Source organism: Ochotona princeps, chromosome 2, assembly GCF_030435755.1.
Source record: "Ochotona princeps isolate mOchPri1 chromosome 2, mOchPri1.hap1, whole genome shotgun sequence".
In the NCBI taxonomy this organism is placed as follows: Eukaryota; Metazoa; Chordata; class Mammalia; order Lagomorpha; family Ochotonidae; genus Ochotona; species Ochotona princeps.
In genome coordinates, this window is record NC_080833.1 from 29849362 (window position 1) to 29864080 (window position 14719).

Here is a 14719-nt window from a genome sequence, read left to right on the forward strand (position 1 = left end):
CAAATCCAGCTCCTTGCTAATGTACCTGGGAAAGCAGGGGGAAAAGGCCCAAATCCTCAGACCCCTGCACCCAACATGGGAGACCAAGAAGAAGCTCTGGACCCGGGCTCTGGCCTGGGTCTCGCCTGGCTCAGCCCCAGCCAGTGTGACCATTTGGGGAGTAAAAAACTAATGTTCGAACTGGTTTGAAATACTGGCATGATACTACTGAAATTCTAATAGCCTTTTATCATTTGCTTAAAATGATACTTATATGTTGATAATTATGGGCTCCTGCTGTGGGAAAAGGAAGAAAATCACTTTGCCTAAAGATTTGAAAAAGGACAAATAACCTGTTCTTATTTTATCCTGAATTTAGTGAAACTGGCTTTATTTCTCATGTCTCTATCTAGAAACCCTACATACTTTTAAAAGCTGGTTTTAAAGGAAAATATCAAAACTGAGTGAGTTTCCTTTTTGGCTCCGCAGAATGTATTTAACCGGAGACTCTGTTTAGAGTATGATGAGAAGCTGGTATCCTATCTCTCTCTGCTGCGGGACATTGAGATGAGGACCAGACAGATTCAGCCTTTGGAGCTAGGCCTGGCAGAACTGCAGGATCTGCTATGTCAAGCCAAGGTAGGTTCCCAGAAACTTTGAGCAGATCCTTTCATTTTAGGATCATCGCCTCCATTGTAAAAGGACCTACTTGGCACTCAGTTATACATTGGGGTAAACAGTCTCAACTCCTTGTCAGATTGTAACATGGGCTAGGATTGGAAGGACTGGACGCTGCCGCCCAGCAGCGGCGACACTAAAATGCTGAGTCATACTCTTGAGGGTCCGGGAAAAGCTGGCAACTGGACCCTTCACTGCCAAAAGCGGCTGTGTTTAAAACTTTCTCTCCGTTGCTTCTGTCCCCATTGGTCTAAGCTTTCCTCCCCGCTTCTCTCCGGCACCCTTCCTCCCATATTTCTTCCCGTACTTTCTGCTCCATTTCTCCGTTCTTGTTTACTGCTTCTGTCTGTATCCCTCCTTTCTACTTTCTCTCCGGCACCCTTCCTCCCGCCCGTTTTCCTTCTCCTTCGTCCCATCTTCTGTCCCGCTGTCCGTTGTCCTCCCCATTGGTCCGCCACTCTGTTCAGCCTCCCCTGCCATCCTTCGTCATACTTTTACCGGCTACTTTCATATAGTTCTCCACCAATCACTTCTCCCCGTGGGTCCACTTGGCACTATATGATAGGCCAGTAATCACAGCGAGAGCATTAGCCTATCCCTGTGACTTCCTATTTACCTGCTGGCGAGACCGACTCCGCCTCCTGGCCCTGGGCCAGCCACCATCTTGCCATGGCCCCTATCAATCCCGGAGCGGCTTCAGCACCCCACACCCTACACTGGACGAGATTTGTAAGGGATAGACTTGAACAGACTGTGGACAGATTTGACTGTGAATCTAATTACCATCATTTGTCCTCCATGTGATCTTGGATTGATGATATTTGATCATTGCTCAAAGACAGTGATTAGTTAGGAAACTGTTAACAGTTAATTCAAACAAGAAATGCTAAGGGCGGAAAACATTTGTTTGATCCACTTCTGATCCAGCTCCCTACTAATGTACCTAAGAAAGCAGGTCCCTGCTACTCATGGGAGAGCTGGTTAGAGTTCTAGGCTCCCAGCTTTGCCGTGGCCCAAACCTTGGCTGATGTGTGGCCCCTTGGGAAGTGAACTAATAGGTGGAGACAGCGAGTGATGGCCCGAGTATTTGGGTCCCTTCTGCCTGTGTGAATGACGTTCCTGGTTTCTGGCTTTGTCTTTGCCCCATCTTGACGTTTCATGGCCATTTGGGGAATGAGTCAATAGATGAAGATCTCTATCTCTTCCTTTCTCTGTCAATAAAGTAAAAAGGCAATACTTCAAAAAAAAAAAAAAAGAATGCAGGAAGGAATTTAAACATAGCAGGTTAAGCTACTGCTTGGGAAGCCTGCATCCCATATTGGAGCCCAGGTTCAATTCCCGGCTCCTCCGTTTCCAAACTAATTTCCTGCTAATGCACCTGGGAGGCAGTAAATAATGGCTTAAGTGCTTAGACTTCTGTCACCCATGTAAGGGATTGAATATGGTTCCAGACTCTTGGCTTCGATCTGGCCTTGCCCTGACTATTGTGGCCAGTTGGAGGATGAACCAACAAATGACAGATATGTCTACCCTTCTGTCACTCTACGTTTCGAATAAGGAAATAGATAAATCTTAAAAAAAAAATTGTCAGACAAATAGAGTGGGACGCTGTTGTTTAGATTAGAGGTTGAGACACTGGTTAAGACACCTTGGTCCTACAACAGAATGCCTGGCTTTGGTGACCAGCTGTGGCTTCTGAGTCCAGCTTCCTACTGATGCAGTACCTGGGGAGCAGTAGTGTGCCTCAGGTGGTTGGGGCCCTGTGTCTCACACAACTTTGTATTACCAGTTTTCTGCTTCAGCCCAGCCCTACCTCAGTCATTGAGGCATTTGGGAGGATGTTTCTGTCTCTCTTTTTCCATCTCTTTGCTTCTCAAATAAATGAATTTTTCTCATTAAAAAAAAATGTTGACAGCACTGGAATCCAATGAGGACAGACTATAAGAGATTTGCCAGTTCTCTCAGCAACCAGCACATGTGGGGGGCGGGGAACTGGCTAAATGGGAAGTATTCCACAGTTCAGTTCTGGTTTCTGTGTTGAGAATCAGAGTATTATACACAAGACTCGTTTGGAATATTTTTAGGGTGTTTATTCCTGTCCCCTTGGGATTTTGAGTGGAAAAACTATTCTTTTCATTGACTTATCTTGCAGCGCATTAATTCAGAATAGCTCCCTGGGGAAAGGCATAAAGACCCTCTCGGAGAGGTAGCAGGTGGTAGTGGAGGGAGCACTGCACTGGGTCAGCAAACCTGAATCCTTGTCCCAACTCTGCTTACCAGCTAGGTGACCTCTAATTTTTAAGTACTGCTACACCTCTTCTTTAAATCCAAAGTAGTAATGGATACCCTGCCAATTTATGAGATATTGATTGTAAGAACCAAGTAAATAATGAATGTATATGCCCATGTACGCATCAAGTGAGAAAACATGTCTTTACAGCTGATACCCAGACAGCACGATTTCTAGTCTTCCTTCTGGAGGTAACTCCACTGTGTCCCCTCAGGTACTAGACACGGAGCTGAAGGATCTGTCCACCCTTGTGAATCAGGAATTGGAATGTGTGAATCAGATCATCACCAGTCAGCCTCAGGAAGTCCCTGCTCAGCTCTTGAAGGCTCTAGAGAAAGATGCCAAGAATCTTCAAAAGTCTTTCAGCTCTGTGACTGACACCTGGAGTTCCAGACTACTCCACCTCCAAAGTGCCGTGGAAGCCAAGCAGGTTCTATGTGATTTTTATTACTAAAGGTTCACAAAAGTCCTGACTGGTTAGCAGATTTTCATAATCTGACTTGCTGTGTTTTTCTTAGACTATAGTGTTAAATCAGCACATGGAGTTGGAAGACAAGCTTAAGGACCTGAGAGCCTGGGTTGGCGACACTAGTGCAACTCTGAGCAGCAAGAGCTGCAGCAGTAAGACAGATGTCAATAGCCTGAAGCACTCTCTCCAACAGTGGGAGGCAAGTTCTTCATCCATTCTTGAGTGTGCTTTGTTTTTTGATTTGCGCTTGTTTTATTTTCCTCCCAGCAGGCCAGTATTTGTACTTAACTAATCTTGGACTGCATGACTTTCCACTACAGAAATAAAGTCAGTTATGTTTAGTTTCTTGAGTTATCAAACTCTTGGCGTGACCATGGCTGTTACCATTTTTCGTTTCTAACATTCTAGTATGGACGGAATCTAAACATCCATAGTTTTTCTTTTGCCCCAGATCTGATTCTACTCATAGCTCTTAAAAATTTGGGGAAAATTTTTGGTCAGAAATTAGCACATGAGTTGACAAATCTTTTTTGAAAAGACCAGATAGTAAGTGTTGGGGGTTTTCAGGACCATATGCAAATAACCCATTTCTGCTGAAATCACTTCACTCTCTCTTTGAAGCATTAAAGCATAGACAGTGCATAAACTTTTGTTTGTGATGTGTTTACAATAAAATGACTCACAAAAGCGAGTTGCAGGCCAAATTTGGCCAGGGAGCCATAGTTTGCTGACCCTCCAATCCAAGAGATACTTTTCTTCTTGTTATGCTCCAAGTTAATTGATTCTGTTTATTAGACTGTGCGTATGAGAGTTTTTTCTGCCCAACATTATTCTTATTTGTTGTTATACTTAAAATCGCATCAGTTATTATATGCACAATGCTCTGCCAATCATCTCAGATCTACTCTCTTCTTATGCACTTTGGAAAGACAGAACCAGAGGTGTCTTCTCCTTTCTTCAGCAACTCACTGGTAGACAAATATAAGTGGATATCTAAACTAAGGAAAATAAAATCGTACAAATAAAAATCTCAGACCAGAAATTTATACTTTGCAAAAAATTCTTTTAAATCATAGATAATTTTTGGATTAGCCATATATAGTATAATTCTGTTAACATAAATAATTTAAAACAAGGTAGCAGATGTGAAGCATAAGCTACCTGACAAGAAAGGAAGGAAGGAAGGAAGGAAGGAAGGAAGGAAGGAAGGAAGGAAGGAAGAAAGAAAGAAAGAAAGAAAGAAAGAATGAAAGAATTTAAAGTTTACTATATTTGGAAATCCAGGTCCAGTAAAAGAAATATAATTTAAGAGGCATTTACGGAGACAAAAGTTAGACACCCAATCCAGTTTGGTCCTGTCAGTCCAATTTTAAAAGTGAGGGAATTGGCCTGTCTGATTCAGTTAGTTGTTTGATTAGAACCAACAACTTTTTCATGCATATAGAAAGGGAAATTTCATCTCTTTTTCATTTCCCTACTTGTCTTAGGATTTAAAACAACTCACAGCTGAAAGGAAATCCCAGCTGGATGCTCTTGCTTTTGACACTCAGCTTTTTATCTCGGAGCATGCCCGGGACTTGTCCCCTCAGCAGAACCGACAGATGCTGCGGCTTCTCAGTGAACTGCAGAGGTCCTTCCAGGACCTGGCGCAACGGACTACAGCTCAGACGGACGCCTTGCAGGGATCGCTTCAGCAACTCGAGCAGGAAGCCCAGGTTAAGGTCAGACTGAACCAACAACTGGGCTCAGTTTATCTTTTGGGATGTCCTCTGCCTTTGGATTTTCTGACCAGATTCCCTATTTCATGATTCTGGGAGCCTGGGTTTACCAATTTTGAAATTTCATGTCATTTAGGCCAGTTTGGTTCTAGACCAGGAGACAGCTGTTTGGCTATTTTTCTTGCCATGTTTCTGGTTCTGTGTGTGTGTGAGAGAACATGTATGTTCACATGTGATTGCATGTGCAAGTGTTTTCTTTCTAGTGAGGCTACCTTCATTGTCTCTGACTTTCAAATTAAAATCATGTACCTAGCTCTTTCTTCCTTTTACTTTTTCCTTCAATATTCTTTTTTTCCCTTCCCCTCTCTCTCCTCGATTTTATCTATTTGAAAGTCAGAGAGATAGAGATAGAGATTTTTCACCCTCTGGCTCACTCCCCAAATGCCTGCAACAGCTGAGCTAGAGCAGACTGAAGCCAAGAACTGAGAACCCAGTCCCCACGGGTGGCAGGAACCACACTACAGAAGCCATCACTTGCTGTCTTCCGTGATCAGGAAACTGGAAAGAGGGGCAGGGCTTGTACCCAGGCATTCTGATGTGGGAAGGTGACACCCTAAGTGGCGTCAGCTGCTGTGCCAAATGCCCTCTGCCCTCAGGATTCTGTTGAGCACTATTCCGATGTCTCAAGGAATGGTCTATAATCAGTTTTTATTCTGGGGCTATCAAAAGAGTTTTGACAGTATTCAAACAGCTGACAATTTTTTTTTCAGAATCATAGTAATTTTCTAGTACCTCTTAAATTATCAGTATTATTTATTGGCACCTTTCTTTATATAATAGTATAAAATCTTGACAAATAGTGTGTAGAAGCAGGGGTAATACATTAAAAAAACAATCTAACCATTGTACCAACATCCATTATAATTCTTTCTTATAAATCTCAATCTAATTTTTATTAATATTAGCATTATCTTAGAATGCCTAGAATGATATCTATGCCATTTCTTGTGTTTGAGTGATAATTTGGCATACAGCAGTATGTTATTAGAATGGTACTCCTTTATTAAATATTTTACAAGATATAATTGAACTTTTGAGTCCTTCCTAAATCCAGTTAGTATCAGTGTTCCCCACTAGTGCTTAATTCTTTCAACTATATTGATATTGAAATAAAATAATAAGAAGCATTTCAGGTTATCTTCCAAGTCTGAAGATTTGCCATGCCCTACCATAAGTATTTATATAGTGTGATGTCATAATTAATGAAGTAGCTTAGCACTAAGCCACCTCCAAACCCAGCCCAAATCCAAGTATGCCCCTGAGCTGTGGCAAGTGATAGAGCTGCATGTGAGCATTTTCTCTGAGCACATAATTAATTTCACAATGTTTATTAACCTTGTTATTGTCAGAAATGCTCTGCTTCTTTCTATATTTGCCTTGAATGCATGTGTGTGTCTCTGTGTTAACTTGTTTGCTTTGCTTTTTTCAGATTCAGTCTGCACCCATCCTAACCCATGAAGATCCTGTTTACAGCTGAAGAGCTCTTAGGAGTTCTCTTCCAGAGCCCTTCTATTTGTCCTAAAGAGGGGAGAGAGGGCCAATGTGGGCACCTGTTTGTAAGTGCAGGTGACTAGAACACTGTCAGAAGGTAGACACTGGTGGAAAATGGTTTTAGAAGGATGATCAGGAGAACACATCATGCTCAATTGCTCAGTCAAGTGTTTCAGTGTCATGCAACTGCGATGAGATGTAGAGAAAGGATCAGGCGGAGAAACATATTCCCTCACTCCTCTTGGGCCTTGCTTTGCCGTTCATGGTGGTTTCCTTCTGAAAAAAAACAAATTAAGTGCCCTCATAGCTAGAATGTAATCATTCTATTTAGTAAGTCTCTGTAATTGGGAGGCATTTGATTTATAAAATCAACTCAATCATTCACAAGTGTAGTTTGCTTTATGAATTATCCAAGTCTTTGGGTTTTTTTCTTCCACTCCAGCTCTACTTTGACTTAATAGGTAGTAAGTTCTCTGGTTTTACTGGAGGAACTAGAGCACTAATTTATTACCATCACCTTTATCAAGCATCTCGGCTCTTTATTCTCCATTTTCAAAGATAATAACAGCAAACTAAAAACTATATTCAGAGAATTATGCCAGGCATGAACCTTGGTCAATGGACTGCCTAAATAAGGAGAGTTTTGGGAATATGAATTCAATGCCTTTTGCTATTCTCATCTTCCTTCCTTGAGCTATAACCTTCCTAATTTGTATTGCAGGAAGCTATTTTGTATTTGAAGGTGAGAATTATTAATCATCTCTTAATCCCCTTTGCATTTTAATTAGACTCTGCACAAACAACAGAACACTTGTCATGAGAAACTGGAGGATCTTTGTAGATGGATTGGACAGGCAGAAAAAACACTAGCGGGCCAGCAGGGCAGAGGCACCCAACAGGACCTCTCTGCCTTGCAGAAGAACAAAAGTGATTTGAAGGTCAGTGTGAGTTAGTTGTTTTTTTTTTTTTCCAAATCCTTCAACACCTTATGAAGACTGAGTATGTGCCAGGTGCATTGCTTCATGCTAGCAACAGTGATAAATAGACATTATTCCTCACCCTCAAGAAGCTCACAGTCAGTTGGGTGAAACATATTACACAGGTTATCATAAAAGTGAAATGTAATGATTATTAACTGTTATGCCCATAAAGGAAAAGTTACATGAGAACATTTTCCAGGGAGACTGCCCTGGTCTACTTTGTTGGAGTAGTATCCCTTAGAATGAAAATGAAAGGTACGTAGGTGTTGATGCATGAAGGGAGGAGAAGGAATGGATTGAGCGTAGCATTTCCAAGAACTGAACGAAAGCTCATTTAAATGCATCACAGAGAACAAATGGAAAATTAGTGAAAGTTGAAGTTGGAAAGATCAGCTGAACCCCTAGTCATCTTGGGTTTTATCGCCTGTAATAAGGAAAATGAGTTACTACCAAGAGAATACAGAGAAGGAACAGGCCTCAGTTCTGCTAGTCATGTTGTCAACTTTTCTTGGTAGAAACAATGCCCTCTTTGAGGAAACTTTATGGTAAAGTGATAATCTCTGTTGTACTTATTGTGGGCAATCTTTTTTGCCTACACTCAATATTTGCCTGAGAATTAAGTATTTTAAAATTCCTTTGCATTAGTTTGGGCTTTAACTTTAAATAAACTATGTCATTTAAGCCATCCTGTCTTTGCACTGTTGGAGAACCTAGGAATACTACAGTTAAAGGCTCTACCACCCCCACTTTTGTGCATTCAGGATTTACAGGATGACATTCAGAATCATGCTACCTCATTTGCTACTGTTGTCAAAGACGTCGAAGGGTTTCTGGAAGAGAACCACACCAAACTGAGCCCCCAGGAATTGACAGCTCTTCGGGAAAAACTTGATCGGGCGAAGGAGCAATATGAGGCTCTCCAGGCACAGACACGAGTGGCCCAGAAGGAGCTGGAGGAAGCAGTGTCCTCAGCCTTACAACAGGAGACTGAAAAGGTAACCAGACAGCTTGGTATCTTCCCATAGACGATCCTGGTACTTAATGAAGGGAAGATGCCTTGTGAGAACATGGAGCCACCAATAAGGCCTTCTTCGGGAACTGGAGTTTGTTTGTTTTTAAAGATTTGTTTAATTTTCCTCAAAGTGAAAGTTAGAGAGAGAGAGAGACAGAGAGAGAGACAGAGAAAAAGAGATCTTCCATGTGCTGGTTTACTCACCATATTGTTAAAATGGCCAGTGCTGAGCCAGTCTGAAGCCAGGAGCCAGGAGCTTCTTCAGGTCTTCCACATGGGTGCAGGAGCCCAAGGCTTTAGACCATTCTCTGCTGCCTTACATAAACTCCCAATTCCATAAGCTGGGAGCTTGATTGGAAGTGGAGCAGCTAGAACTTGAACTGTTGAGGCATCCATATGGGATGCCAGTGCCCCAAGTGGAAGATTAGTATGCTACACTGCTGCACCAGCCCCAGTGTGTATGTTTGTTTTTATAAGAAACATCCAAGAGAATTTCAAATCAGGAGGGTAGTAAGTGCACACTGCATGCATGCTGGCTGTGTACTCGGTATTCTAATTTATAAAGGTCAGAAAGAACTTAGGAAGGAAGAAAAAGTGAATGGTGTGTTTCTAACATGTATGTGGTCTGACGATACAATAGTATAAGGGGGAAATGCCTGTGGATTCCTAGTGGATCACGAACTATCCACAAGCTGCCTCTGTAGTTTTGTTGAGAATGATGACAGTGGGATAAAACGAAGAAGAGACCATCTTAAATGGTTTTCTGTACCCCACTGAGCACTGGCAAATTGAATTCTAGTCCTTCATTTAGCCTTAGGCCCTGACATCCGTGAATAAGGTAGAGAAAAAAAAGATAAATAAGTTACTGAAAGTTACTGAATTCTTTTAAAAGTGTGTGTGTGTGTGTGTGTGTGTGTGTGTACACATTTATTTGAAAGAGTAACAGCAAGGAAGGGACAAAGAGATATTCCATTTGCTGGTTCACTCCTAAAATGGCTGCAAAGGCTGTGATGGAGTCGGGCCACAATCAGGAGCCTAGAACACAATCCATGTTCCTCAGGTGGGTGGCAGGGGCCCAAGCCACTTAAGTCACCTTTCATTTAGCTCTCAGGCATGCTGGCAGGCAGACAGAATGAAAGTAGAGTAGTTGGAACTCCACTTAGCACTCACATGAGATGCCAGTGTCTCAGGCAGTAGCTTAACCTGCAGTAGCACATTGCTGGCCTCAAAAGATAAATTTCAACATTCGTGCATGCATAGCATGGCAGTGTTACACTGGGTTAGAAGAGGCAGGCATGGTATAGTCACATTTGGTTATCTGGCAGCTCTTCCCTAAAAAGAAAGCAAATTTCTCCCATTATGTATCACTCAAATAGAACACATAGTCCATAAACTTGTTTCTCATGAGAAAGGATTTTTTAAGCCTTATTGGAATAGCAGCATTAAATGATGTCTTAAAGTCTTCTTCAATCCTTTCTTTATTGAATCTGGAGATTATTTTTAAATAATTATTTTCAATATATTTTAGAATACTGACTTTCTTGTATATGCAAAAAACTGTTTATAACCTTAGAGCTTCTCTTTTTTCTTTAGTGTAAAATCCTCCCTCCTTTTGGTATAGCCTCCTATAATCTAGGGGAGTGGGAGTATCTATGATCTTCTCGTTAGACTATCCCCTTCACTTTCAGAGTAAAGCAGCAAAAGACCTGGCAGAGAACAGGAGCAAGATTGATGCTCTCTTGGACTGGGTGACTTCAGTGGGCTCATCATGTGGACAACTGCAGACCAATCCTCCAAGAATGGAGCAGCTCTCAGGTGCTGGTCTGGAGAAAGGAGTCCCAGATACCACTGACGGTCACATGGGAGAAAGCTTTGCCCCAGAGAACCTAGACAAACAATGTGAAAAGATGAAGGTGAGAATGCCAGCTTGTCCTCACTATTCTGTAAAACCTCTTCTGCTTTGGCCAGCTCCTGCAACCTTCTGGGGCCTTAGTCCAGTGAACGCTTCTCAGTTTGTATCTTTTTTATAGCTTATTCCCCACGAAACACTATCTCACTTGGTTTCCATAGCACTACCCTGCCTGATCATGCTTTGCCAATTACACTAGTTGATTCCGTGCACATATTGCTTTCCAACCTTAATACCTGTCCTGAGCTACAAACCAGTGTATGAATATATGTGCTCATTGCCACTTGTAACCACAAGTAACTCAACCTGATTTTGTTTCCTGTAATACCCATATCCAATCAGATGATTCTTACTGTATTCCCACTTAATTGCTTGAACAGACTTTGTCCTAGATTGAGTTTTTTCCCTCACTCTCCCATGTTGAATCATTCATTAAATCCTGTGATCTGGTATCTCATTCAGAGTCATCCACATTTCTTCATCTCCATTAAAACATTATTATAACTTAGACTGCCACCAGTTTTCTTTTTTTTTTTTCTTTTTTTTTTTAAATAAATAAAGCAAACATTTATTAAACTGCCACCAGTTTTCACTTATATTATTGTAGCCCTTTTCCTTGCCTCTTGGTTTTTACAATCCAATTAATTTCCTGTACTACTAACTAATCTTTCTTTCTTTTTTTTTTTTGAACTAATCTTTCTTAAATGCTATATCCCTGCATAGCCCTTTCAATGGTTCCCTGTCATCTTCAGAACTGAGTCAAAAATGTAGCAGTTTATGGTCTGTACCCCACTCCCCGTTATGTCTGCTGTCACCCTTTGACCCTATCTCTCAACTTTCTTTTTTTTTTTTTTTAAAGATTTATTTTATTTTTATTACAAAGTCAGATATACTGAGAGGAGGAGAGATAGAGAGGAAGTGGAGCTGCCGGGATTAGAACCAGCGGCCATATGGGATCAAGGCGAGGACCTTAGACACCAGGCCACACTGCCGAGCCCTCAACTTTCTTTATCCTTTAGTCATTCTTCCCTTCACATTTCAGCCCTATTGATCCCTTTTAGCCTGTTCATTGTACTGTGCTCTCACTCACCTCTGGGCTTTGTGTGCTGTTGGAACCTCGCCTGACTCTCCAAAGGAGAAAATTCGAGAGGTCCAGCTCTTCCTTCATTTGCATTCATCCTTCAGGTCCAGCTTATGTTTCACTTCCTTCTTCCTCACTCCCCGGGTTAAGCATTTGTATTTCTTGCATAGATTCCTCTTATAATTTTCCTAATGTATGGCATTTCTCATTCTGTGTTCCTTTCTATGTATTAAATTTGAGAGTAGGAACCATTTCGTTTCTCATTCATCATTTATTTCTACTCATTTGTTCATTCACCCTGCTAATACTGAATATCTGCCACATGTTAAAAATTGGAAGTAAACCAGTGAACCAATAGGATAGATAAATTATAAATATTTTAGTGAGTATAACCTTTGTAGCAAAGAAAATTCAGATTAGCTGAAGTACTTTAAATAGCCTGCGTTTACTATTACTGTATTTGTATTAATAGGATTTCTGCCTCTTGCGTACTGCCTCTGCACTTGGAAGATCTGTTGTAGTATGTCCTCCCAAATCCCTGGCAGTCTTAGAAAAGCAGAGAGGGAAGAGTCTCTTGTCAACAGTTACCTCCTGGCACCACTTGGCATCGCTTGCTGGCCCATCAGCCCAGTCAAGCAGCAGCTCCATCCCAAGGCAGAAACTGCCGTGCCCTGCTAAGTGGATGGGCACAAGGATAAGACTGGGGAATCCAGGTGCTAAATAGACAAAACAGTAGTCTTTCTCCTATCCTGGATTTGGTTGTGGTTGACACAGGCTGAAACCGAACTATATTCTTTTTTTTTTTTTGTAACTTAATGTAATGGTTATATAAAAAATAATCTGGTATAAACTTGTCCTAAGTCACTGTTAAATTACTCCAAAGCATCACATAAACCTATGTGCTTATTTTACAAAATACTTCCAGGTTTAAGTATGTCGAAGAAGGTGTGGGAAGACTATATTCTTTTTTTAAAAAGATGTATTTATTTTTATTCAAAAATCAGATATAGAGAGAGGAAGAGAGACAGAAAGGAAGATCTTCTGTCCAATGATTCACTTCCCAAGCGGCCACAATGGCCAGAGCTGAGCCAGAAGCCTCTTCCGGGTCTCTCATGAGGGTGCAGGGTCCCAAGAGTCTGGGCTGTCCTTGACTGCTTTCCCAGGCCACAAGCAGGGAGCTGGATGGGAAGCGGGGTTGCTGGGATTAGAACTGGCACCCCTGTGGAATTCTGGCATGTGCAAGGCAAGGACTTTAGCCACTAGGCTACGATGCTGAGCCCCCATACTATATTCTGAAGAAAAATAAGCTGTAAGTCCAGGTACTTGCATAAAGAGAATAGATGGTCAGGAACAATGACCTATCTGCATCCTCCAACCCTAGACTCATGTTTCAAAACAAAAGAAAACTCCACAGCTCTCTCCAGAGAATGTGCCTTCCACTGGAACAGAGAAAAGGATTTACATATGAGCATTGAGATATGACATACCAAAACAGTAAATATTATGAATGAACTTCTTATGCGCAGTTTAATTTCTAGTTAATGAATTTTGCGAGCTCTTTCCTAATAGGGATAAGTCTTCATGAACATATCCATGACTTATTCACAGCTCTTTATTTGCAGTTTTTACGTTGTCATATGTATACTCATCTAGCTATTCTTGTCTTCCATTAATGTTGATTTCTGTTAGTTGGCCATCTGCACATCCTCTTCAGCTTGGGTTCATTTACTAAAGAGAATCAGGTTCTTGTCATGGTTCTGACCCTTAATTACCCATATGACCTGAATTGGGGTGTATTTGTGGTGTTCATTTGTCTTGTGCTTAAATGGGCACTGTCTTGTCTACCTATGAGGACCTGTTGTAGTAGAAACAGATTATTTTTTGTACCTCTAGTTGGATACATAACCAAATTATTTAGTTTCCTTACTAATTGTCCTTATTTTGCGGGGAATTATTTGCCAGGCCTGTCACCAAGAATTGCTGTCCCAGCAGCAAAATTTCATTCTGGCCACCCAGTCAGCTCAGGCCTTCCTGGACCAGCACGGTCATAATCTTGAACCCAAAGATCGGCAGGCACTGCAGGAAAAGCTGGGAGAGCTTAAGGAACAATATGCAGCTTCTTTGGCCCAATCAGAGGCAGAACTGAAGCAAGTGCAGACACTCCGGGATGAGTTACAGAAGTTTCTGCAAGATCATAAAGAATTTGAAAGCTGGCTGGAGCGTTCTGAGAAAGAACTGGAGAACATGCACAAAGGAGGCAGTGACCCTGAAGCCCTCCACTTGCTACTGAAGAGGCAGGGCAGCTTCTCAGAGGATGTCATTTCTCACAAAGGAGACTTGCGATTTGTGACCATCTCTGGACAGAAAGTCTTGGATACAGAAAATAACTTGGAGGAAGGCAAAGAACCATCTGCAACTAGAAACTTAGTGAAGGAGAAGCTGAAGGATGCAACAGGAAGATACACTGCTCTTCATTCAAAGGTAAGGGGGCAGTTCTGCAGCCTCAGCCGAAACTGATGCAGAGCCTGATACAGTTGCTGGTGGTTTGGGGCACAGAATCAGACCTTCAGAACAGAGGGTTTCTTTGAACTGCAAAAAATCACTAACTGTATAGGCCCATAGACTAAAGACTGATTATAGTAGTGTTGGGAGTGTGTTACAATAGTGCTGAAGATATAAATATCCATCTTACTGTGTCCTGACCAGTATCATGGGTTCCCAGGAGACACAACACAGGGGAAAGTTTGTATAGAACATCTAAGGTAAATTCATGCAAAGAACTCCCTCTTTGTCTTAAAGCTTAGAATCCAGGCAGTTGCTACCTCTTATGTTTTCTGCTAGTACAACACTTTTTGTACTTTTTTGTCTGCATCTTTGGCCACAACCTGGTATAACTTATTTTTATTTACTTTTATTTATTTATTTTTTGAGAGCACTTCCATCTACTGGTTCACTCTCCAGATATTCATAAGAACTGTAGACCTTAGGGCTAAGGCCAGGAACAGGGAATGCATATTGCCTTTCAAGGTGCATACTGATAGGATCATAAAGA

General features: G+C 41.6%; 1 protein-coding gene across 9 annotated transcripts in view; it reads left to right on the plus strand.

Annotated features, from left to right (window-relative positions):
• Positions 1–14719, plus strand: part of MACF1 (microtubule actin crosslinking factor 1) — a 388597-nt gene that overhangs the window by 253719 nt on the left and 120159 nt on the right. For 6 of the 9 annotated variants that reach the window (XM_058679238.1, XM_058679268.1, XM_058679263.1 and 3 more), the window contains 8 exons: positions 469–618; positions 3162–3377; positions 3466–3615; positions 4904–5137; positions 7474–7623; positions 8427–8660; positions 10366–10590; positions 13630–14148. In XM_058679238.1, the coding sequence (XP_058535221.1) occupies positions 469–618; positions 3162–3377; positions 3466–3615; positions 4904–5137; positions 7474–7623; positions 8427–8660; positions 10366–10590; positions 13630–14148 (1878 nt within the window). The remainder of the gene's footprint in view (positions 1–468; positions 619–3161; positions 3378–3465; positions 3616–4903; positions 5138–7473; positions 7624–8426; positions 8661–10365; positions 10591–13629; positions 14149–14719) is intronic. The other 3 variants (XM_058679296.1, XM_058679275.1, XM_058679284.1) reach the window with 1 other exon arrangement.